The sequence below is a fragment of the Rhineura floridana genome, chromosome 9 (assembly GCF_030035675.1).
Source record: "Rhineura floridana isolate rRhiFlo1 chromosome 9, rRhiFlo1.hap2, whole genome shotgun sequence".
Taxonomy (NCBI): Eukaryota; Metazoa; Chordata; class Lepidosauria; order Squamata; family Rhineuridae; genus Rhineura; species Rhineura floridana.
The window spans coordinates 108585491-108612088 of record NC_084488.1 but is presented as its reverse complement, the minus strand read 5'-3'; the positions used below and the strand labels follow the sequence as shown (position 1 = coordinate 108612088).

The window sequence follows — 26598 nt, the reverse complement described above, 5'->3', positions numbered from 1 at the left end:
TTCCTGAGGAAAATAAGGAATACAAAATCCTTTGAGAAAGAAATTGGACTACTTTGTCTTCCCCAAATTGTGGGGATAGTGCTGATTTAATTTTTGATGGGTGAATTTTCATAACAAGAATTTTGTCCAGATACTGTGAATGAATGGTAATTATGTAGGCAATAGTTTCATGGAAGAAGAAATCCTTGCTCTGTGTTGAAGGGATTAGAGAGTTGGAGACTCAGGGGGTTCTTCAGGCTCTCTTTCTACATCCTCATCTGGTTCAGTGTTACTTGTAGTAATGTTTGTTTCTTGGTCACTGTTCTCTTGGTCCTCCCCAAACAGCTTTTGACGAAGCTTGAATGATCGTAGCCTTTTGTATGGCTTTGGCTCACTTGTAGTTACAGTAGCTTTTCGCTTAATTACTTGCCTTGTTTCAGCTTCAAGGAAACGACTTTCTTTGAACATTAAGGTCAGCTGATCCATAACTTTGATGTTGTGATCAATGTTGCAGCAGTGCTTAGAAATCTGTCTTCCTTTTAAAGTAACTATGCTTGTCTGTAGTCCTGAATTTGGGAAAAGGTTTTGCAGAGCTTGACAAAGGAAGATATTCTCTTTCAGTTCATCTGGATGACTTGTGTTCTTTCCTGAAACAGAGAGAAAAATGGGGGGGGAATTACAGGCTAGAATATTATTTTGTTTTGATTTGACAGCTGTAGCTGCCTGCAAGACTTCAACTGCATAAAATAACTGCTTGACTACTTAATGAACAGTCTGAGGAAAATGACACTGTGTCTGCATTCATACCTCATGCAAAACCGTAACTCAGCATGTGAACAGACCAAAGTGAGCCTCAAGTTTCTTTTATATGGCTGACATGACAGGCTGTGGTTGGTTAAAGGCAGAAGAATGGGAGCATTAAGCTTGCTTAGAGTTGTTCATGTTGTGTTAAAACTACAACTTAATATGACATCCAAACATAGCATAGGTGAAATGGTAGGCCATGCCTTCTCAATACCTTAACAGGTTGTTGTACAATATTGCTTTCTGGTTCATTTTATTTCTAGTAAAAAAAAAGTATTCTATACCATGATAATGCCCTCCAGTTGCTGTTGTATTTCCAATTCTTATCAGTCCCAGCTAGCATGAGCACTGGTTGGGGTGATGAGCGTTGTAGTCCAACAACAGCTGCATCGTGTTGCCTACCCTGATCTATATTCATGGGTCCCACTGTAGAATTGCATACCGTATAATTTACTGCTTGATTAAACATAAAAACTCATTTTACTGGAGCAAAGGCTAACAAATTGAAGATAGAAATGCAAGAGGATGTAATTCACTGGTGCATTCCTGTTTGAGTCAAAACCAATATACAAGAGACTGAACTTAAGTTCCTGTACTGGAGTTGTCCAACTAACACAGCTATAGGGTCATGCAGGTCTTACACATGAAATACTATATTCTCTTTCCCACATTTATAGGCAGCTGCATTTATAGGCAATCAACAGCTTTCCTTTGCCTCACTTTCACTAATGGGATGAGGGTTCCTTCTGCAATTCCAGAAGGTGATGTACTTTGTCATTACTGAGAAAATCCAGAATTCCCTGGAACACTGCCTAAAATCTTCATCTCTAGACCAGGAATGGTGAGTCTGTGACCTTCCAGATGTTACCTGGACTCCAACTCTTCTCAGCCACAGCCAAAATAGTCAATGGCCAAGGATTATGGGAAGTGTTGTCCAAGAACAGTTGTAGGGCCACAGGTTCCCTACACTAATGGGGAGGGGGTCTTTCCTTCTCTGTACTCAGCTGCAGACTGACCCAGAATCACATCATGCAATTTTAATCTTCAAATCTAGAAACAAGTTTATGTACTTTATGAAGTCCTATACCGTAACATCTATTTGTTTAAAAACAAAACTAAGGTGAGAGATTAACATAAGCAGCAATTTTCTAAGAAATTTTCTTTTAGGGTTACTAAATCAAATCTTGGCTACACTAGTTTCAGAATGGCAACGGTTAGTCTTTTGCAGCAAAGCCAACACATGCAATACTGCATGTGATGAAGCAGCCTCTTCCCCACATATAATTTTGTGCCACAATAAATTTGTATGTATTTAAGTTGCCAGAAGAATTTGGATTGTTTTATCACAATAAAACAAAAGGCAGTGGAACAAAAGGTTAAATGTCTTAAGTTACCTGCAGTTTGCATCCGTTCTTTTTTTCTTTGTACTTCTTGTCTCAGTTGATTTACTTCTGCAAGCAGATTCTCTACTGACCTTTCACTATCCACTACTTTACTGCATAAATTCTAAGAGAAGAAAAGGAACACCTTGTGAACATTTTGGTTTGGTTTTTTATGAATTAGGACCTTTCTCCAGTTTAACCACTGAAACGGTTTGCAACTGCTAGGAAAAATAGCTACATTAAAGTTTGACCAACTGTCTGTCCACTCTAGAACCAGATTTGGGGGGGAACACTAAATTTGTTATATGAAAAAATAAAATTACATAGTTTCTGTCCCTCAAAGCATGTCTACCAATTGCTGTAGCTCAACAGCAGCAATGCTGAAAGAGACACCCTTCCTGCTCCCTTAGGTCTGGGAATATTCCTGCCTCATTTTTGGGGGATGGGGTGGGGGATATGGGTGGGTAGATGAGAGAGCAGCAAAAACCTCTATATGTGTAACTGGGGACTAGATATGCTGAGACAGAATCCTTCATCTCTTAAAAAACAGTTGTGTGCATATGCCTGCAGAAATTAGAGAATTTGCTTGCTGATGACCCAAACAACAGTTTTTTTTGAAATACAGCCTAAATAACCATAACTATGCACGTGGTACTCTCATATATCCTACCTACAATTATTTCTAAAATACAAAATATTCTGTCTGAATGGTGCACCAGTTAATAGGTGTTTGCTCTTCCATAATTTCCAACATCCATCTTGAGAACACTTTGCCTGAGCATTTATTTATATAAATTGTTGGCAAGCATTTCAAACTGCATTACTGGTTAAATGCTATATGAGATGTTTTTTAAAAATGTGTAACTTACCTTCAGTTCCTCCTGCAAAGTAGCATACATTTCATTAATCTTATGAACCTCTTTTAGAGACCCATCTTCATTAAAAAATTCTGACCTTTTGATACAAAAAGAAACCTAGAATGTACTATTTATATCTGCCATGTTATACAAAGTGGATTTTGAAATATCTAAATGTTGATATAGACACTCATGCAACCTTAACTGATATCAAAACCTAATGGAACAAGCAGTAGATTTCAAGTGCTATTAACATTTAAAAGACAATGCCTGCTGAAGGTGTCATTAGTTAAAATATTACACAAGATTGTTTTATAGCAAGTTAAAGCCAAACTCTAACGTAGCTTCTGGAGTTTTTAGCCATTTAAAATAATGCAAGTACATGTATTTCCTAAGTGAATGTCCATGCTGATCCCCACCCCCCAGACCTGTTTAATTATTCATTTTAATAGTGAAATGGAGATAAAATGGGGCCACTGAGAAACAAGAGAGGAGAATCCTCAGGTTTGCAGAAATAAAAACTTAACAGCTCTAAAAAAAGAGTAGTCTTCCTCAAAAACAAAACAAAATAACAGTCCAGTGAGAACTGACCATCCTCATAGATAACCAGCAGCCAAAGCATGTTGAGTGTCGGATGCAAAGTCAAGGGAGGAGGGTGAATTGGCTTGCTTGGCTCTCTCATGATGGCCTGCTTCACACACAGCACTAAGTGTAAATGCACACACATGCAAGTACTCCCAGCAGAAATCACAACTACTTTGCTCCTGCCCAGAGCTAGGCTACGGTTTGGTTTAGTTGTGTCTAAACTGGGCTTGTGGTTTGTCTCACTCCAGACAAACCGCAAGCTCTAACCAAGGTTTGTTCTTGGCTTAATGCCGATTGTTTGTCTGGGGAAGACAAGCTGCAAGCCTACATTTGGATGTAATGCTAAGCCAAACAATGGTTTAGCTGAGGTTAGTGCAGCAGCAAAATGACTGGAGAAGGAACAAAGCAGCCACAATTTCTGCTGTGCATGTTGATGATTGGCCACGGTTTGGCTTAATGTTAAATGAGTGATGATGATGATGTACTGCCTTCAAGTCGATCCTGACTTATGGCAACCCTATGAACAGGGTTTTCATGGTAAGCGGTATTCAGAGGGGGTTTACCATTGCCTCCCTGAGGCAGAGAGGCAGTGACTGGCCCAAGGCCACGCAGTAAGTTTCATGGCTGTGTGGGGATTCGAACCCTGGTCTCCCAGGTTGCAGTCCAACATCTTAACCACTACAGCACACTGGGACACTTTTTAGTATCTGGGAAGAGGACACAGCAGAAGCCCTGAACAAGAGCACTCATAGGAGGAAAGATGAAGATATATGCTAATGCTCTGCTGTAGATCCCACTTGTGACACTGGCTGTGTTATAAACAGATACATTTTTCTACTAGTTGGCAATCATTTGAAGTCACCAAAAATGCCACACACAAAAATTAAAATACTATTTTTACTACCTGTGTTTTGCAATTGCTCTACAAAAGCCAGAAGAAATACAAGAACCAGACACAGTTCTGTATCCTTGCTGTTCTGCCATTCCCAAATTGGCAACAACAAGAGGAACTTTCTGGAAAAGACTAGAAAAAGAGAAACAGAAGAATGTAATATAAAAAGCATGGGAATGTTTATTAAATGCTTTCATATCAATGCATGACAGAGTGCCATTCTGTTATTAATTCTTAATACAACTTACTTTTGAGTAGAGGTGTATAGAATTGCTGTGTGTGTCCCTGTGAATTTAATGGTGTTTACTCACAGGAAACTGCACAGAGTTGGAGCCTTACCAAACAATTTTATACACCATTATCTGGGAGTAAGTCTGCTGAGCTCAGTGGAATTTACTTCTGAGTAAATATGAACAGGAGTGTGTTGTTATTCCTTTAAGATTGAGCACCGCGCAGACCCAAATCCATTTATTTATTTATTATTTGATTTATATCCCACCCTTCTTCCTGGCAGGAGCCCAGGGTGGCAGTTAGTGTCTTCTACATACAAAGATGCTGTGCAATGCCTAGTGCAACCACTATTGTTATAATTGGTGAGTTAACTTTCACATGTGTAACATCAGCTCCAAGCTTCTTGTGCCAATGGTACGTTGGATCTCTCCCACAGACTTCTGTAGAACTGTCACACACCTAATTTTGTACAAGTTTTTAGCCAGTAATGCCAAGAGAAAGAAAGTGAATTTTCAATCAAAAAGTATAATTTCAGTTACAAGATATCCTTCAGTGGAAAGGGATTAACTAAAGAAATTGATTAGCTAGCTTTCCTTGAGTTATATAAGTTCACTCAAGAATACCAGATACTTACCCCTCTTGTGGTTTATGTAAGGCATATTCAAGTTTGTAAGTGGATGAACTTGAAGACGTTACACTGGAAGTTAGTAACAGAAAAACAAGGCCCTGATTTGACAAATGTGACTGTAAATGCTTATGAAGGAGTCGCTCTCTGAACGTCATTGTCTGGTCAGTATTACGCCTGAGTCTATACCAGCCTACCACAGCCTGGAAAAGAAACAGCAATCTGAAAATTAGCTTTTTTAAAAAAGAGAAACTACCCAGAAAAATCACAATATTTCCAAAATACAGAGGAGTCAACAACAAGCATTATGAAGAATAATTAGCATCCCTATTCTGTCAGTTGTTACAAAATGGATGGTAAATCATAACAGCCAGGATTACAGGCACAACGGGTGGCCTTACACCAGCAGTAGTATCTAACCCAGCCTTGGAAATTAGTCTACAAAGGTTACTAGTCCTCAAAGATTTACTAATCCACCTGCCCATATGTACTTATGTAAGCAATTAAGTTTCAAAGGCAGTTTGCTATATGACAAAAACTGAATCTGAATACTCTTGAGCTCATACAACTATCTGCATAGTTTCTTTGGATCCTGGCTCTTATATATGTATGCTTTTTAAGCATGCTGCGGTGCCTAACTTTCTGAACAATACAAATCTAAAATACATAACAATTTCTACATACACATTTTTATTTCCGAACAGGTTCCAACTTAAGAATGCCTTCCTGGGCTCCTACTGGAAGGGTGGAATATAAATCAAATAAACAATAAAAATGGAGGAAGGAGGAAAAAGTGAGGCAAACATTTCAGGTGGGGGGTGAGACTGAGAACAGGAGTTGAGGAAAGGAGTACAAAAACCTGTGATGCTTCTTTTTTTACTGTAGATTGATTCGAAACATTCTAATAAAAATCACGAGCCATTAAACATACTTCATTACTTAAAGAACGAAGGTACTGATAGGTGTGTATGTGGCAGGGATGCTGGTGGAATACAGTGCTCTTGAACCTTCTCATTCAATTTGAGACATTCTGTCCCAGAGGGCCTCTTGCTACATTGTTCTGCATATTCTTGTCTACCCACATAGGGAATATACATATTCCAGAGAATCAAGACTCACAGTGCGGCACTGGGACTGCTGGACCTCTCTATTATGCGGTGGGTAGCAATGAGACAAGAAGCCAGCCACAAACTGTTTCTTACAGAAATTAGTTACGTAAAGTTGTGTCCAACTTTAGTCACATTCAGAGTAGACCCATTAAAATTAATGGACATGACCAACTTAGGTCCATTAATTTCAATATGTCTACTCTGAGTGTGACTTATATGTTAGAAATGATCCTACAGTCTGTATATCCAAGTCACTTTGGGTAGATCCACTGTAATCAACGGACATGACTAACTTAAGTCTGTTAATTTCACTGAGTCTACTGAGAGTATGATTTAATTGGATACAATCCACTGATCTAATTTAGACTGGATGTGCATCTATTTGGTTAAATCTACAGTAGAGGAGATTGGGACAGATAGGAACAAGAAGGGACAACTTGCTAGTGCTATGAAAGTGCAAAAAGACTGATACCCAATGAGGAAATATGAGGGCATTAGGTATCTGATAGACATTTGGGGAACCTAAATGAGTTAGACGGTAAGTAACATGTCACTGGGTAAAAGAGTTACAAATAGGGAGAAAAGAAGCTTTATCAGAGACAGAAAAGAAAGCAGAGTGCAGATATTACCTGTCCCAAGGTGGAGGGGAAAAGAGATTTCTCTTCTTCAGGGGAAAGCTGTGGATTAGGAAGTCATCCTCTTGTGTCAGGCCACCATGGGCTGTCTTAGGAGACCCCGGAGGCAGATGAAATCTTAAAGGTCAGTTTATTTTTGTGCACTATGAGGCATTTTTGAACCACGTGGTTGTATGTTCCCTTGGAACCCTGACTAAAACAGCACACAAAATAATAACAGGTGGGAAAAGGGGCTGGGAGAAAGGATAGTGAACAAAGCTAACTAAACTGACTGCACTCCTAAAGGACTGAGCACATGTAGATTCTGAAACTATTAAAGGTGTGCAAGGGAGGTCTTTTTCTAGATCAAAGAAGGAAAAAGGTACCTAGAACGCTAGAGAATTGAAGTTTTCCTGTCATGGGCAATGTGTGCAAATGTATGGGATGTAAGGGGTTTCATGTACGTATTTTGGGTTAGGCTTCCTAAGCTCGATGCTAATCTTGTTTAACGGTGGCTGCAGTGCTTCAGGTACACAACTTTTTTCCATCAGGGCTCTAAGATGACCAATTAGTTGACATGCCTTGGCCGGCTTGGCTGCATCAGGAACTAGGCAGAAGGAAGGTACCTGCATGGCTCTTATACCGCTTTGTGTAGTGACTGAGTATCACTCTTGTTATTGGTGCTAAAGGACAATCTTGCCCTAGTTCCCTAAGCCTTAGGTTAGTTCTTCTTCCCAGACAAAATAGAGTTTTCTGAAATCATGGTGCTGGGCCATATTTAAAATATCTCCTCAATAACAACCTTGTGCCCATAATGTGAAAAATTGGCACACACTGGGAAAACAATATGATTGGCAGAGCAATTATATGCATGTTTACTCTGAAGTATGTTTCACTGTATTCAATTGAGCTTCTTTGCAGAAAAGTATGTGTGGATTGCAATCTAAGACTACAATCCTAGACACACTTATGCTTACTAGGAGTAAGCCCACTGAACTCATTGGGACTTACCTAAAAGTAAAACATGACTAGGATGAAGCTGTATAGTCCAATATGAACCAATCAGTGGGATATCATACATGTATTAAGATTATAGTAGCTGGTATACTATACATTTCTGTGAATCAATTTCAATTCTGTGAAGAGGTTAGTTCTAAATCCAAAATACCTTTCTGCATCCTGACAATATATTCTTCAGCGCTGGCTCATTCAATTCTCCAGCTGAGTTGTAAAAGCTGAAAAAAGATAAGATGAACCCCAAGGGGAAGAGAGGTACTGAATCAAAGGCATTTCTACAGCTGCACTGGTTTCCATTGTTACTTCACACATTTGCTCATATAGCAAATCCACACAAAGTATAATGACAATTCCAATAAAAGTACAGAAATTAAATCCTCTAAACCTTGAGGAAGTGGACAACAAAAAGGGATTCATAGATAAAAACATGTAGCATGGTCTACCCTAAAATTATAATTACAATGTCCGATTTTCTTGAATTTCATCTGTCTCCCACAATGATGTTGTTCAAATGTCAGCTGAAGACATTTTTATTTACCCAGGTGTTTGCAGTCTGAGAATGGGCTGTTTAAGCCCCAGCAGCAATACACACACAGAGATAATTTATTACTTAATTTTGTTTTAGTTTGTATACATTTTAGTGACATCTGTTTTTTGCTTTAAGTTTGTTATATGTTGTCCTGAGTTCCTGTGGAGGATGGGCAATTTATAAGTACCCTAAATGAATAAATAAAAATATACAATTCTGCAAGGGGATAAGTGGCAACTCCTCAGGGCAATAACGTTTTCAGAATGGTATACTGGTTCTCATATGGTTTTAGGAGACACAAGCAGGTCATCTGCATGTTATGTGTGTTTCAAATTGGATGAGCCTGGGGAAAATGCTGGCACAGAGAAAGCTCACGCAAATAGCAATCTGATGTTTCAGTAATACAGATGTAGACATTTACTTGGAACCATTTTCTGTATATTTTTATGGTGCTTGATTTTTAAAAAGAGGGCTCCAATAACTGAATGCTCCACTGTATAAGAACATTCCTCCTGCACAGGAAACTAATGTCAGGTAGAAGGGTTTGAACTTTACCTTCTCCTAACATGCTAGTTTTCTATGTGCAGGGAATATTCCTTCATGGAGGAGCACTAACAATGTGACACACATTCTCACCTGTAGGCTGAAGTGGTACTGCTCAGTAAGAACTAAACCCACCATTACTACAGAAACAATTTTCTGATTCAGATAACGTAGCCCTACATAAACTCAGTCTTGAGAAAAGGATTCTCTAAATATACTTCCTCTGCTTACTTAGGCTGCAAACATTTATCTGTGGGTAAGCCCCATTGAAATGCATGGAACATTTCTCAGCAAATATGCTTTAGGATTAGGCTAGATCCTAATGGTATACAGCAGAGGTAGGGGACCTTTTTTAGCCCAAGGGCCACATTTCTTTCTGGACAGCCTTCCAAGGCCCACGTGCCAGTGGTAGGTGGAGCCAGAGGCAAAAATGTGTGGAGCAATGAATGCAAATTTTACCTTTGTACAGTAGGCTGATTCCTACACACAACACCCCTCACTGTCTTCTATCCAAACTAGGAAAGAGGGATATCAGAGTTCAAGGACACATCCCAGCCAGACGGAAATACTCAGTGTCGCTGGCGATCTGGCAGGGAGAGGGTCTAGCCTGTGGAGATTTCTGACTGGTTGCATTGCAGGCCAAGCCCTATCTGGGAGCCAATCATCTCCAATGGAGGTTCTGGCACAGCCTAGGAGTGGACCCAGAGGAAACTTCTTCCCTTGGCTCTGCTCCCAGGTTATATATAGGAAGCCAGTATTGCCATTGCTGATATATCATCCATAGTCAATTATGTTACACAAAAAATTATAAAATGCATATAAACAAGTAAAACAATTCAATTGTTTTTGAAATAAGTGCAACACTTACCTGAAAGGCTGGTAGCATGGAATTTGTTTTTGTATATCTGAAATGAAACAACATTTTACTTTGTCCTGAATGCTTGGTGTAATCTTATTTCTGCACAATTGCTGCCCTGGGCTCTTTCTGGGAGTAAGGGTAGGATATAAATAAAATAAATAAATAAATCTGGTCTGTTGATCGTAATAAAAGCGATGATATTATTTCTGCATATTCCCTCTAAAAAAAATTAAAATAAGGATTCATATAAAATCTTCAAATTATTTAATAATAATAATAATAATAATAATAATAATAATAATAATAATAATAATTTAATTTGTGGGTCGCCTATCTGGCCAATGGCCACTCTAGGCGACGTACAATTTAACAGCAATACATTACATCATAATAAAATACATCATAAAATACAATATAACAATAAAACAATAAAACAGTTCCAGTACAGAGTAGTAGGCTATTCGTCGTAAAAATTTAACCCTCCCCGTAAGTCCCAAAGGCCTGTCTGAAGAGCCAGGTCTTCAAAGCTTGGCGAAATACATTCAGGGAAGGGGCATGTCGAAGGTCATACGGGAGGGAGTTCCAGAGAGTGGGGGCCGCCACTGAAAATGCCCTCTCTCTTGTCCCCGCCAACCTAGCTGTTTTAGTTGGCGGGATTGAGAGAAGGTCCTGTGTGGCTGATCTTGTTGGGCGGCATGGTTGGTGGCGCTGGAGGCGCTCCATCAGATAAACTGGGCCGAGACCGTATAGGGATTTAAAGGTTAATACCAACACCTTGAATTGGGCCCGGAAAATAACTGGAAGCCAGTGTAGGTCGAACAACACTGGGGTGATGTGTTCCCGGCGGCGACAGTTTGTAAGCAGTCGAGCCGCAGCATTTTGTATAAGTTGTAATTTCCGGATCGTTTTCAAGGGTAACCCCACGTAGAGCGCATTACAGTAATCCAACCGAGAGGTGACCAGGGCATGTACCACCAGTGGGAGCTGATGAACAGGAAGGTAGGGCTGCAGTCTACGAATGAGGTGTAACTGATACCAAGCTGCCCGGCTCACTGCCGAAATCTGAGCCTCCATGGACAGCTTGGAATCAAGAACAACCCCAAGGCTGCGGACCTGGTCCTTCAGGGGCAATTTCACCCCGTCGAACACCAGGTCAACATCTCCCAGCCTTCCCTTGTCTCCCACGAGTAGCACCTCAGTCTTATCAGGATTCAACTTCAGCCTGTTCCTTCCCATCCATCCACTCACGGATTCCAGGCACTTGGACATGGTCTCCACAGCAGACTCTGGTGAAGATTTAAACGAGAGATAGAGCTGAGTGTCATCCGCATATTGGTGACACTGCAGCCCAAATCTCCTGATGATTGTCCCCAGCGGCTTCATATAGACATTAAATAGCATGGGAGAGAGGATAGAGCCCTGTGGCACACCACCATTGAGAGGCCAAGGGTCTGAAACCTCCTCCCCCAATGCTACCTGTTGATGCCTGTCGGAAAGAAAGGAATGGAACCACCATAGTACAGTGCCTCCTATTCCCGATTCCTCCAGGCGATGTAAAAGGATACTGTGGTCGACAGTATCAAAAGCCGCTGAGAGATCGAGGAGGACAAGAAAGGTGAATTCTCCCCTATCTAATGCCCTCCTCATATCATCCACCAGAGCGACCAAGGCTGTTTCAGTTCCATGTCCAGTCCTGAAACCCGACTGGTATGGATCCAAATAATCCGTTTCATCCAAGTGTGTCGACAACTGATTAGCCACCACTCGCTCAATGATCTTGCCCAGGAATGGTAGATTCGAAATTGGGCGAAAGTTATTCAAAACTTGGGGATCCAAGGAGGACTTCTTTAAGATGGGCTTTACAATTGCCTCCTTGAGTGCTAATGGCATTACACCCTCCTCCAAGGATGCATTGACCACCGCCTTAATCCCCTCGCCCAATTTCTCTTTGCAGCTCACAAGGAGCCACGATGGGCAAGGATCAGTTAGACAGGTGGTAGGCTTCACAGTCGAGAGCACCTTGTCCACATCCTCAGAAGGAAGAGGTCGAAACCGATCCCATTTGACCGGATTGCAACTGGCCAACTCTGTTTCATTTACTGTGTCCACGGCGTACGGAATTGAGCTCTGTAAATGTTCGATTTTGTCGGCAAAGTGCTTTGCTAATTTGTCACAGGAGGCCTTAGACTGTTCCAAGGGTTCCTGAGCAACTGGACCGACCAGGCTTCGGACCACTTGGAACAACCTCCTGGGACAGCACTCTGCGGACGCAATAGAGGCAGCAAAGAACCTCTTCTTTTCTGCCTTTACTGCCACTTGGTAGGCAGTTACTGCTGCTCTAACCTGTGTCCGGACATCTTCGGAACGGGATTTCCGCCACCAGCGTTCTAGTCGTCTCACCTCCTGTCTCAGATTTTGCAACCGTGGAGTATACCAAGGTGCTAACTGAGTTCTGTTCAGGGGGAGAGGACGTTTCGGCGCCACGCGGTCCAGAGCCCTGGTGATCCCCTCATTCCACTCCATCACCAGGGTATCGACCGTGCGGCCTTCAGCAGGTTCCAATTCCCCAAGCGCAGTCAGGAATCCTTCTGGATCCATTAGGTGTCTGGGGCGGACCATTCTAATAGGTCCTTTTCCCCTACGGAGGGTGTGTGGTATCGAGAAGTCTATATTTACCAGATAGTGGTCTGACCATGACACAGGGGTGGAAGAAGCCACCCCCAACTTCAGAACACTTCCCTCCCCTCCCAGGACAAATATAAGGTCGAGAGCATGACCGGCTACATGGGTGGGCCCAATATTACTAAGGTGCAGTTCCCAGGAAGCCATGGTTTCCAGGAAATCCCGAGGGGCTCCTACGAGAGTGGCCTCAGCATGTACGTTGAAGTCTCCGAGAATTAACAGCTTATTTACCACATTGCCCTTAACTATAATCATGTGAGAAGCATCTGTCTTGTATGAGTATTATTTTGATTTTTGCAAGATGAATTTAGTGTTCAATCACAACCTTACATGACACAAATATTATTATTTATTACATTTGTTAGTCGCTTTATACAACAACGTCTCAAAGTGCTTTCACAAGATAAAACACAAACAGATAAAATCAGTTAAAAGTAAGAAAATTAAAAACAATGTATGATATAAAATCCCTAAAATACTCATCCATTTTCCATTTTAATACTTAAAAAAGCAAAAGCCCATATAATTAGCTTTTAAAAAAGGAAACACACATTAGGTCCTAGGCCTACTTAGAACTTCAGAAAATTAAACTTCAGAGATATTTTCTTGCACATATACACTCACACACAATCTACTACTCTGAGAGTTATGGCAAAATTGAAGATGTAGACCATTTTTCTCTTGCGAACAGAAATGCACAACAAAACAGGCAGGCCCTAAACTGGGACTGCCTTCAAGTTGATCCCGACTTATGGCTACCCTATGCATACGGTTCTCATGGTAAGTGGTATTCAGAGGGGGTTTACCATTGCCTCCCTCTGAGGCTAGTCTTCCCCAGCTGGCTAGGGCCTGCTCAGCTTGCCACAGCTGCACAAGCCAGCCCCTTTCTTGTCCGCAACTGCCGGCTGGGGGGCAACTGGACACCTTGGGACTATGCAGCTTGCCCAAGGCTGCACAGGTGGCAGTGCACGTAACGCCTGAGCCACTTACTGTGGGGGGTGATCTTTAGCTGGCCCTTGACACCCAGGAGACACGAGTGGGGATTTGAACTCACAGACTCTGGACTCCCAGCCAGGCTCTCCTCCCCACTGTGCTATACCAGGCTAGGCCCACAGTCATACTTGCTATCTTTCCTTTCTGCTGCTCTGAAGAGATAGGAATGTAAGGAACCATTATGACAAGTTGAGGGAAAAACCCAAGAGTTACACAGTCACAGAACAAACTTGGTGCTGACACCATTCTCTGGGAGAAACAGATCAGTTTAAAATAGATCCTCTTGCTGGGTCCCATGGAATCCCACAGCAACCCAAAAGCAATGCAGCCCCACCCCTATGTGCAAATAGACTGGTGCAATCAAACACTAATGATAACATTTTACACATGCTACATAATGTTTATTTGGCACCTGCGAGAAATGAATCAATTCGTAAATGACTTACCAATTGTGTACACAACTTCAACATCATCCATCTGAGAGTCTGTAATGCTGTTCTTGGCTTCACCCTTCACATCCCCAAGGAGGAAGCCTTCCTTTGTAAGCAAAACAGAAACACATCAAACACAGTTCAGTTGGTGGGAAATCTCAGGACAGCCGTCTCAGTTCAAACACATTATTATTATTACATTATATCCCACCTTCCTCCAAGGAGCTCAAGGTGGATAAAAACATGGTTTTCCCAATTTTATCCTCACAGCAACCCGTGAGGTAGGTTAGGCTGAGAGATAGTGACTGGCCCAAGGTTACCTAGTGAGGTTCATGACTGAGTGGGGATTTGAATCCTGGTCTCCCAGGTCCCAGTCTAATACTTTAACCACTACACTACACTATACTGGCTATATATAAACCTACATTCTGGAAAATGATTAGAAGGCAGACAATTTAAAATTAACAGAACACAGATTAAAACAACAATGTTGAGTGCTATTTTGCAGAAATGTGCAATTTACGTTTTCAAAATGAAGTTTTACTCCCATTTCAGCCTCTGTATATTTACCTAAAGTAGGGTGGCCAGGAGAAAAACTCTTGAACCTTTAACAGTTGTGTAGAAGGGGGGATTTCAGGAGATATAGCTTGTCATGCAAGTTACACTGCTGAAATTCCCTCTTCTACATAACTATTAACGGTGCAGGGCCCCTGCCCTCTTTTTCAACTGGCCACCTAAAAAATGTATATAAAGGAACCCATCTAGTCTGCTTGAGATCACCATCTCACCCTACTCACATACATGACAATCTCTCCCACTTGCACTTTAATGTAGAAGACACAACACTTTTCATGATCATGAGAAGGGCAGCCTTAGGACAAGGCATTCGAAAGACTTTAAAAAAACATTTTTATTTTATTATTATTATTATTATTATTATTTTATTGATCACAGATGGACTATGACCTGAGAGACCAGGGTTCGAATCCCCACATAGCTATAGTCACTGGGTGACCTTGGGCCAGTCACTGCCTCTCAGCCTCATGAAAACCCTATTCATAGGGTCGCCATAAGTCAGAATCGACTTGAAGGCAGTACATTTTTTAAAAATCACATCACCAGTATTGAAATACTGACATACTGTTACTCGTTTTAGACTCTGTTAGGGCTAACAGACAAGTCGTGAAACAATTATGTCCAATATAAAAACATTAAAATCCATCACAAATATAAAAACCCTAAAGTACCACCAATGCTTTCGAACGTCTTTAAGACCTATTTATAATTTAAACAGAGAGCCAGTGTGGTGTAGTGGTTAAGGTGTTGGACTACGACCTGGGAAACCAGGGTTCAAATCCCCACACAGCCATGAAGCTCACTGGATGACCTTGGGCCAGTCACTACCTCTCAGTCTCAGAGGAAGGCAATGGTAAACCCCCTCTGAATACCGCTTATCATGAAAACCCTATTCATAGGGTTCTCCATAGAAATGATAAAATATACAGCAAAGTCACATTACTATCCTCTACCAATTCAAAATACAACTATAAACAAATATATATTTCACATTATTTCACAAGAGAATATAAAAACACATCAAGTAAAACAAATCACCACCAGTAATGACAACAAATTAAATAATTATAAAACAACCGTGACAATATCAGCAAAAATACAATCTCAGAATGCTAGAGACCATGCAGAACAAACAAACAGGTCACCTAACAGCAGTCATTCCATCAAGCTACCTGAATGTTTCCATCTCATTATAAGAACTGTACCTGTAAGAACAGGTGCCTCAGCTTGCTTTTTTTCTCCTCCCCATCCCTTGTCCTACTTGTGTCTGTCTTGCAAGCCTGAACGCAGGGACTATGTTATTTTTTGTTGATCTGTACACCACCTTTTTGATTTAGATGCTTTAAATAAATAATAAATTTTTTAAAAAAGAAAAAGAATTAAAAAAATATATAATTATAACCCCTTACCCTTGTTTTTAAATTATGCAATGGAAAAAAAATATCATTTTTTGCCTAGGATTCCTTAAAACGTTGCCATTCTTCTTCAGATCTCTTTATATCTTCCTTTCTAGTGCCAAACCTGACTGCTTGGCTTGCAGTAAAGAGAAGCGATATTTACGAATTTTCAGCACCTGTCTTCAATAGACCAAGTCCTTAGTCCAGCCCTACCCCACAAGAGTTCATAAATGAGAATGATACTTTGACATTCACCACACTTCTATATAATGTCAATAAAAGCGCTGCTGCAGGTGTGTGGTATTGCACTTTGGACATAAACATCTCTGTCCAGGGTGGGTCAAAACACAGGGGAAATTTTTTCCCCACAGACAGCACTATATACTTGCCCAGATACCCATAGCACTATGGCAGTCAGGAAAATCTAACATGTTCCCCACAATACAATGCAAAATACAAGTGTTTACTTCATCCACTACCTTTTAAATCTGGATAATCACAGCTCTTCCAGAACTCAATTTCAGTTGTTTTATTTTTTATTTTTTTAAAATAACTTGAGCATTTTCACAGGGCTGACAAGCACTTTTGAGCCTGATGATATCTGTCCAGCATACAAATGATTCTAATAGGGGACAGAAGAGAAAGTGAATATAAAAGTAGCCCATTTAGGTCTTAGATCAGGAATGGGGAACTTACAGCCCTCCAGATATAACTGGACCAATATCTCATCATCCCTGATTATTGATCGTGTTAGCTGGGGCTGGTGGGAGTTAAAGTCCCAAAAACAACTGGAGGGCCACAGGGATCCCCATCAGTTTTAGATAGTCAGATTACAGTCAGATTGATGCCTTGAGAAAATGCCATGATGCCTTATGTAGGAATATTGCATGATGGCGCTTTTAAAAACAAACATTTGAACTGCCTTTAAAACAGTGTAACCATGTCGCAAGGTAGATGTTGAGGCCATCGGAGGTGGGGACACCACACTAGGCCTTTCTCCTCCATCATGCCTGTGATTAAGTTCATTCACCATACTCTGGCAGAGCAGAGACCAATTTTTTTAGGAGATGAAGATAGCCTGGAAGTAGGATGGACCCAGCTGGGAAGTAGGATGGACCCAGCTGGGAAGGGATGGGGATAAGATTGTTTGGGTTGCACATGATATTTTGGGTGAGGGTGGAGTTCTACATGGGGAGACGTCTATGTCAATATATAGGGAAAGAGTGTGTGTGTGTGTGTAAGAGAGAGAATATGAATGAGTGTGAGTAGCTGGGTGGCAGAAGGGGAGGTCTTTTCCCAAAAGGTGTAAAAATGGGGACTTGCAGAGAGCTATAATATGAGCCTCCAAATGATTTTTGGGTGACTGGGACGAGAAGATAAGAGCGTTTGTGTATGTAATATGGTTGAGGAACATTATAGGAGAGTAGATGGCCAACAGGATGTGTGTGTTTTAAATCTGAGGAGATTTACCATTAAGAGTGTGTGAGAGTCCAAATAGGGATGGTGCTTGGGAGAGGTTTTCAAGGCACTGGAAAGGAATTTCCTTTTCTAAATGAAGGAGGAAATATGTAGATTTTTTAAATAACATGTTTTAATTGAATGGGTTGGGCAGTTTAACTGTGTTAATTTTATTATTTAAAAATTACTTTGGGATCCAGCTGGTTGGGGGAAGAGAAATCAAGTCAGCAAGGAAATAAAACAAGACTGGAGCCTGTCTCTCTTCAGTCAGAGCTGCATAGCTTCACAAGCAGGGGCTACAGTCAGTAACATCTCAATGGAGGGAAATTTGAAATATACATCAAGCACACAGAGACACAGTGGGGACACATAACAGTATTTTATGGAAACAGCAAAATCTTCCCAGAGAGAGGAAGCTAAATTTAACATGAACATTTTAACATGAAGCCATAGAGAGGGGTACATTCTCTCTCTTACACACACACACACACAATATGTAGGCCACCATGCACAGCCACTCCCCTCACACATAAGCTTGCTGGACACACAAAACACTTGGCTCTAGAATCACACTCATCTTAATGTAACTATTCCTAAATAAGCGGTGGAGAGGGGTGTGTGTGTGTGTGTGTGTGTGTCGCACCTTTGTCACTGTATACAATTGGATATCTATAGGTGTACTCAGGTATACGCATATACCGAGTAAATGAAATGAAACTGAAACTAGAGTAGAAAGTGGCTCCCAGGACAGCTCGCACATACCGAACCTAAGCTCTATTTAACAAATAAACAGTATGTGCGGGGGCGAAAGCGCTCCCTCGGTGTCAAAACACGTTCTTGACGCTGCGATGCTAGACGCTCGAAGGCTGGCTGCCGTATGTGTCTGTGTGTGTTTGTGCGAGAGAGAGAGAGAGAGGGAGAGAGAGAGAGAGAAAGAGGCACTTTGTACATGCTCCAAGGGCTCGCTTGTTTCACTGACGTGATTGGCTCGAGGCGGAGGCTTGGCCTGGGCACCCAAACCGCTCCGGACAGAAAAGCGCGACGCAAGGTTGAAGCAAAGCTGCTCCTCACGTCATTGGGACACACACCCCATTCGCCATAATACTGATAAAATGGGTAATCTTACGTACAGTGTCCGAGTCGGTGCTGAGGTGATGGAAAGCGAGGGCGCCAAAAACGAAACCCGGCAGAAGGGCCGTGGTGCTCTCCCCCTCCATGCCCGGAGTGGCGCCAAACAAACCGCCTCTTCAGCTGCTCGGCCGGCGGGAGACAAGGAGAGCGGGCCGCAGGGCTCTTCCCAGCCGGGAAAGGAAGCGAGGCCGGGGCCACGAGAACAATGGCCGCGCCCGGCCCCAGAGACCAAGCGAGGCATGCGGAGACATCTAGCGCCCAGAGGGAGCACGGCAGGCCACTCGCCGGCGGCCTTTCACGCGCGCAGGGAGGGAGGGAGGAAGCGCGGGAGAGGGAGATGCGACGACCCTTGAAGGGTAAGATATCGTCATTATTAATATGGGACTATCGCCCCCCCCCAAACCCCCCCGCGTATTATTGTTATCTCTAAAGCCGGCAAGCAACAAAATGGGATGGAAAGGTAGACCCCGCCAGCAAGCTTTCAGTCCTGTGGATTTCATTTGTTTGGATATGCAACTCCCAGAGGATAATTCCTGGCAATTGCTGCCGTGGATGCTCGCAGTCCTTAACTTGTCTGCGTGTGTGGTGTGTGGCACATAGTTTTGCACAGAAGTGTCACGGGCGGTATCTAGCATGGAAGGTGCTTAACATCGAGATGGCTAATCTTTGGTTTCCAAAATGTTGCTGGACTATTATTATTATGATTGATTTAATTTGTATACCTCTTCATACTTCAAAAGAAGCCTCTAAGCAGTTTACAGTGTTGTAAAAAAGCCAACAAAATTACACATTTGAAACAATACAAAACATTTGAAAAAGTCTTAAACATTAACATCTTAACATTAACATTAAATACCATAAAAACCAAATGACACATTTAAGACAATACAATGCATTTTTTAAAAAATATCTTAAACATCAATATAACCTAAACTAACATAATAAATCAAAATCACTACTAACAGATTAAAATGTGAATATACCACAAAGACAAACAACTCCCTGACTATTGACCATGTTGGCTGGGGGCTGATGGGAGTTGTAGTTCAACAACATCTGGAGGGCCATAAGTTAGCCGCTGCTGGGTTACCATTTTCTATGTCCATGTGCATGTGTACAGTACACCAACCGATGATCATTCACACTTATGTGCCTTGATTTATTTATTATTTGATTTCTATCCTGCCCTTCCAGCAGGAGCCCAGGGCGGCAAACAGAAATGCTAAAAACACTTTAAAACATCATAAGGTAAAGGTAAAGGTACTTGTAGTGTGAGTCGTTTCCGACTCTTAGGGTGACGTCTTGCAATGTTTACTAGGCAGACCATATATATGGGGTGGGATTGCCAGTTCCGTCCCCGGCCTTTTTTTACCCCCCAGCATATGCCGGGTACTCATTTTACCGACCACGGATGGATGGAAGGCTGAGTGGACCTCGACCCCTTTTACCAGAGATTCGACTTCCTCCTTCTGTTGGAATTGAACTCCGGCCATGAGCAGAGCTTCCGCTGCGTTACCGCCGCTTACCACTCTGCGCCACGGAGGATCTTTAAAACATCATAAAAAGACCTTAAAATACATTAAAACAAAACAACATTAAAAACATTTTTAAAAAGCTTTAAAAACATCTTTTTAAAAAAGGGTTAGAAACATTATTAAAGAAAACATATTAAAAGCAAATTGATGGTGTTAGCTCTCTTCCGGGGAAGCTGGGAAGCCCTGTTGAATTCTGGCTTACTTCTGAGTAGATCTGTACAGGATTTCACTGCACATGTACGGGATTTCACTGCACATCTGTAAGGTGCCGCAAGACTTCTTTGCTCTCTTCCAGCCGACCTGTCTGTTGAGCATTCATCCGGATTTGCTTACACAAGTTTATATGGTGGTTATATGATGTCCACTCTTAACTGAATATTCATTCTGATTTGTTTGCAAGGAGGACATACAATATGAGCATTCATCCTGATTTGCTTGCATGAATGGTATATGTCTTCCCAGCAACCATTTGTTTATCCCACACTTTTTCCCTGTCACTTTCTTAAGTTCAGTAAGTCAGTTTTCTTTCTTTTCTCTTTTCAAAGCATTTGTTGTGCCAGTGTGCTTTAATCCACTTTAGTTGTGCAAACCTATGTTTCCTGTATGTGACTGAATCACCTCTGCAAAATACTGAGAGTCTGGAGGTTACCTTTGTTTTTGGTGCTACTTGTAACTCTCCTACAGCTCAATCCTATACACATCTACTCAGTAAGCCCCACTAAGTTCAATAGGCCTTTCTTCCAGATAATTATATATAGGACTGTACCTCTAGTCTCATAAAACCACACCATGCATTTAAAGCACATGCAACACACATTTAAATCACAGGACTTCTGCCAAAGAATCCTGGGAACTGTGGTTTCCCCATCACAGAGCTACAAATTCCGAGCAGGCTTAACAAACTACAGTTCCCATGATTCGGGGGGGGGGAGTAATGTGATTTAAATGTGCATTGGATGTGCTTCTTCCAAACCACCCTCTTCTCTCCAAAGCCTCTGGCACCCTGCCCCACAATGCCCCATTTTGGGGCTTACAGGCGACAGGAGAACTGGTGGCAGCTCTTTGCCTGCCAAGTTGAATCAGGGACCTCTGCTAGTGCAGAACACCCCCCCCCCCCAGACTACGGATGTGATTCTACTACCCCCATCTCCACATGTTCAGTGAATGTGTGAAAAGGACTGTTACGTATGGCAAATACATTTAAAATATTACATACATGCTAAAAATGACAGCAGCTTACAAAATACTGCATTGATTCACAAAGCAAAACTCTTGCTCACTGAACAAAGGAAAGCTCATATTAATATCTTCATGATCAATCTGGAATAGACTCTCAACTGTGAGAGAGCAATGTATTAGCGTAGTCACTCCTGATACAAACAAATGTCAACCCATATCCCATTACTTCCGCATTACAACTTTAGATAATTTGATGACTGCAATGATATAGTAATGTAGTCCTACTCCTAAATACATCCCACTGGGTTCAATGAGGCTTGGTCCCAAGTAAGTGTATATATCAAAGATGGGGAACCTGTGGCCCTCCAGATGTTGCTGGATCAAACTCTAATCAAATCAAAGGAGAGGAGCAAGAGGAGAGGAATTTCTTTTTGGCAGAGACGAGAAAGGGTGGCTTTGACTACATCAGGGAAACAAAATCATTTTTATGCTGTAACTCAGGATTGGGGAACCTGTGGCCCTCCAGATGTTGTTGAATTACATCTCCCATCAACCCCAGCTGACATAACCAATGGTCAGGAGTGATGGGAGTTGTAGTCTAGCAACATCTGGTGGGCTACAGGTTTCCCATCCCTGCTGTAACCTATCCTAAACCTTTTCCCTGTTGTAACCTGTCCTAAGCGTTTATTAAGCCAGGGTGGGCTACAAATACAAGTACAGAAACTGTGGAATTCATATCCACAAGGTGCAATACTTTGCATACTGGGAGGGCACAGCGTAACAGTGTACTGAGAGTTAGTGGTTAGAGTGTTTCGTAGTATTTGAATTCATCTGCCCCCAAACTCCTTTTGTTGAAATGCCTGTTAGAAATCATCTCTTGACTCTGAAATTTTCAAAATGAGCTGCTCCTTCTCTCTCTTCCCCTTCCTGCCTTTTGCTGGAGAAGGGGAACAGGTGCTTCAAAGACTTTGTTGTTTGCATATCTGGACAAGCCACCCATCAAGCTGTGGTTTCCCCTCATTTTACTTCTTTTTCTATTGTAAGTTTATTACAGTGAAAAGCAAATAAGAAACAAATAAGTAAAACAAATGCTGCTGGAGCAGCAGCAACAACAAATACTTGGGCCAGTTTATAAAACTTCATGGCTAAGCTCATATATCTTCTTAAGATATTCAGGTCACATCCACGCCATTCCTTGAAAACACATTTATACCATGCTAACTGTCACTGCTTCCCCCCCAAATAATCCTGGAAACTATAGTTTACCTTTCACAGAGCTACAGTTCCCAGCACCTTCAACAAACTACAGTACCCAGGATCCCTTAGGAGAAGCAATGTGCTGTAAACGTATGGTGTGAATGTGACCTAAGTTAAAAATGAGTCCACTGGAAAAAGTGAGAAAATGGGAAATTTTCAAGTTTATTGTAGGGCCATAGGCCAACACAAGATACAATACCAAACATATAGTATATATTAGTAGTTAAAACAATGTTAAAATTATGTAGAATTTAAAAGCGTTAAATTGTACCAAAATCTAGTAAACACTCACATGATAACAATCCAATAAGAATTCAATAAAGGCAGCTAACTTGTTTGTAATTCTGAGGCAAATTTGACTCTTAATTTTTGAACCGCTAATGCAAAGAGAGAAACATTATGAGTGATCTCGGGGTTTGAATCGGAGAGTAGGAAGCATATTTTGTCTGCTTCCATACTCATCCCGCCGATATCTAACCACTTCCGTAGCAATTTTGCTCTAGGAATCTGATATATTGGACAGTTTAAAATTAAGTGTGGAAGGTCCTCTGCTCCATTAAAACCGCAAATACATTTTCTTTGATCCTTAGGGATGTTAAATATTCTTCCCTCTCTTTCTGAGTTGGGGAGAGTAAAAAAACGAATTGCCGTAAATGCGTGTCTAAGGGGTACAGGTAGTGTCTGAAGAAGATAGGAGGAACAGATGTGGTCTTGCTTAAATCGCCAATACCAGGGAGCAGTTCGGCAATTTAAAAGGGACAAATGATCTAAATATTCGGAGTGTTGGAACATCTTTGCTCTTAGGCTTTTATGTGAATCTATTGAATTAAATTCTTGTATCGTTATATGCTATCTGTGTAGTATGGCTTCAGTTTTAACTCCCCAAATAGTTTGTGAATTTGGGTGATTTAAGCATAAATTTAGTAATTCCCTGTCTTTCTGTATCATGGAAGATCTTATAAATTTTAACAGCATTAAGTGTATACGAGCACCTAATGCTGGTAAACCTGTCTCCGCGCGGAGCATTGCTGCGGGTGTTCCTTGGGGCTGCGACAAAAGGCGCCTCAAGAAATTAGTTCGAATTGTCTCAAGGGCCAGAACTGCTTTATCGTCCCATCCCCATATCGGTGCACTGTACAGGATCTGGGAAACTACTTTGGCCTCGAAGATTTTAAGGGCCGGGAGAATCAGATATCCACCGCTGGTGCGGAAGAATTTTAAAATTGCACCTACAGTTCTTGTTGCTAGTTGCTTGGTCGATAGCCAGTGAGGTTTCCAGCAAAGGGTGTCCGAAAAAATCACCCCCAAATATTTAAAAGAGCGGCACTGCTCTAATTGATGATTTCCCATCGACCATTTATGGCTCACCGGTCTTTTCCCGAAGACTAGAACTTTTGTCTTCTGGTAGTTTATATTAAGCCTCTCAAGTTTGCATAGAGCATGTAGTCTTCTCATCTGTTTTCTCAGACCGATAGGTATTAGAGAGAGGAGAACCGTATCGTCTGCATAAAATAATGCAGAGATCTTCCTGTGACCGATGGAGGGCGGAAAATATTGGGGATCCAATAAATCCGCAATAATGTTAGTTAAAAAAGGATTAAACAATAAAGGGGCAAGAGGGCACCCCTGCTTGACACCCCTCTCAACCGCAATTGGGGGTGTCAAATTCCCCTGTCGGTTTACTCTCACTTGAGCCACAGTATCTGTATATAAGGCTTTGATTAAATACAGAAGTCGGCAGTCTATTTTCATGTTGTATAGTTTTGTCCACAGCCTGTGCCTATCCACAGAATCAAAAGCTGCGGCTAGATCTACAAATGCCGCATAGAGATGTCTGGTGGGGCCTGTTATGGTCTGGTTTGCCAAAAAGTTGAGAGTTTGGCAATGGTCTATTGGAGAAGACCCTCTCCTAAACCCAATCTGTTCTGGGGGTATTAGATGATTTAAATCAGCCCACTGTTCTAGCTTTTGTAGAAGATATTTGCTATACAATTTGGTTACCACATTCAATAGACTGATAGGGCGATAGTTAGAGGGATCCGCCGGGTCATTTTTTTATATATATTGGGACTATAATACTCCGTCTCCAACCCTCCGGAATTGTTCCAAAATCATTGATTCTAGTGAACATAACAGCTAAAATAGGGGCCCACCATTCAGGTAGATGTTTAAGAATTTCCGGAGGCAGAAAATCATTGCCTGGAGATTTCCCATTTTTTAACGAGTTTATTAAGGTTATAATTTCTTCAATGGTTACAGGAGGCCACTGTGGTAAAGACAAGGTGGTTAAATCCGGAGATGTAGTTTGAGGGGGTGAGAGAGAAGAGTATAGTCTCTCAAAGTGAATATACCAATCAGAAGATGTAATATGCTGTATTATAGTTTGGCTAGATGTTCCCATTCCTAAATTAGCTAGCTGCCAAAAAAGGCGCTCTTGTTTTGTCGAGACCACTTCAGCTAATCTCTGCCATCGAAGAGTAGCGAAATCTAATTTTTTTTGTCTCAGCAATTTTTTATACTTAACCTTAGTAGTTTTAAAAAGATTTACATAGGCTTGGTCGCTTAGATTTTTGAGTACTAGCCGTAGGTGTTGTTTGAGTTTTCTTTTTGCCATCCTACATTCCTGATCGTACCATGTTATACGTGAGTGTGGTCTATTTGTTACTGGCGGTTTGCGAGTCAGGAAAGGTTTTAGCAAAGAGAGAATGTCCTGAAATGCCAGTATTGGGTCGAGTGTACCATCTAATATTCCCTGGTGTATCATTTGATATGGGTTAGAGCTAAGTTGAAATACTACTGCATCAATTCATTTTACTGCCTCTGATGTAAGCAACCTCTTTTTTCTCCATAGCAACTACTCCACTACTGGTGTAATAATAACTTTTATAAACAAGGCGACCTCACGGCGGTTTTGTTCTTTGAAACCACTTCTGGAGGACATTGGACTATTTATCGTTCACTATTTTAAAAATGTAGCTCCTCCTTTCCCGTTGGTGGTTAATTCTTCTCGTATAAGTAACTCCTTAAGTAAACCCATTAACCCCCTTTCCGATTCGATTGGCTCACTTCAATTGTCCACTTGCGACCAGCAAGGTTCCCCTAAGGACATATGCAACGAATCACGCGACTCGGAAGACCTCCAACTTATCGAAGTTTTTCCCGACCTTCCTCGAGAGGAGCAAATAAAAATAATCAATAGAATAGATCGTCTGAAGGCCGACTTACAACAACAGCATCAGCTGCCTCCTCCCATCCCCTCCAGACCCTCAGTAACATCCACCAAGGGCTCCTCCTTACCGCATACCAAGGTTTCCACCTCACCCCTTGTTTCTTGGACAGAGATGCGATACCTGGCTCCCAATGGGATTGAAGTATCCCAACCTACACAGGTTCCCCGGCGCTCCAAACGGGGGGACAAATTGCCTATTACAAACGTAAGTGTCATAAGACCGGATTTAGATTTAATTTTCTCTTTAGACGAACCAAATCCTTGAAATCCTATGTTGCGCCGACAAGGTGTCCCAGTCTCCCACGGTTGATCCTCCCGTCCAATCTTCATCCTCTTTTTTTAACTTATTATCCTGGAATATAGCCGGTTGGAACAACAAAGCAAATGACCTGGAGTTATTATCTTTTCTTCTTTCATTCGACATCGTATGTCTTCAAGAAACGTGGTTAACGGAAGACCATTTTCTCTATCTCAAGGGATTTAAATCTTGGTTAAACCCAGCTAAACGCTTAGCTCAGAAAGGCCGAGCTAGTGGGGGTCTAGCATTTCTAATTTCCTCCGAATTAAATGCCTCAGTAATAGAAATACCATATTCAGCTCCAGAAAATTGCCAAGCCTTGATCATCTCCCTCAAAACAACTTCTACACATTTTTCCTCTTCGCATTTTTCGTTTAAAACAAACAAAAAAAGGGAAATGGCCAGA

The 26598-nt window shown here is 41.6% G+C and overlaps 2 protein-coding genes across 3 annotated transcripts in view; one reads left to right on the top strand and one right to left on the bottom strand.

Annotated features, from left to right (window-relative positions):
• Positions 1 to 52: 52 nt before the first annotated feature.
• ABRAXAS1 (abraxas 1, BRCA1 A complex subunit) lies at positions 53 to 18997 on the bottom strand. 2 transcript variants are annotated; one of them, XM_061583135.1, is made up of 10 exons: positions 18694 to 18779; positions 16585 to 16727; positions 14148 to 14238; positions 10036 to 10072; positions 8247 to 8313; positions 5365 to 5558; positions 4512 to 4631; positions 3035 to 3119; positions 2178 to 2289; positions 53 to 626 (listed from the first exon to the last, which is right to left on the bottom strand). In XM_061583135.1, exons 3-10 carry the CDS (start codon positions 14176 to 14178, stop codon positions 205 to 207), a joined length of 1068 nt encoding a protein of 355 aa, XP_061439119.1. In that variant the 5' UTR covers positions 14179 to 14238; positions 16585 to 16727; positions 18694 to 18779; the 3' UTR covers positions 53 to 204. The 2 variants fall into 2 exon arrangements, with proteins under 2 accessions (XP_061439119.1, XP_061439118.1); XM_061583134.1 differs by lacking the exon at positions 16585 to 16727 and having other exon boundaries at positions 18694 to 18997.
• LOC133363683 (uncharacterized) overlaps positions 18779 to 26598 on the top strand; it is a 26259-nt gene continuing 18439 nt past the window's right edge. The window contains exons 1-3 of the mRNA XM_061582950.1: positions 18779 to 18907; positions 18950 to 19050; positions 25517 to 26099. Coding sequence (XP_061438934.1) covers positions 18779 to 18907; positions 18950 to 19050; positions 25517 to 26099 — 813 coding nt within the window. The remainder of the gene's footprint in view (positions 18908 to 18949; positions 19051 to 25516; positions 26100 to 26598) is intronic.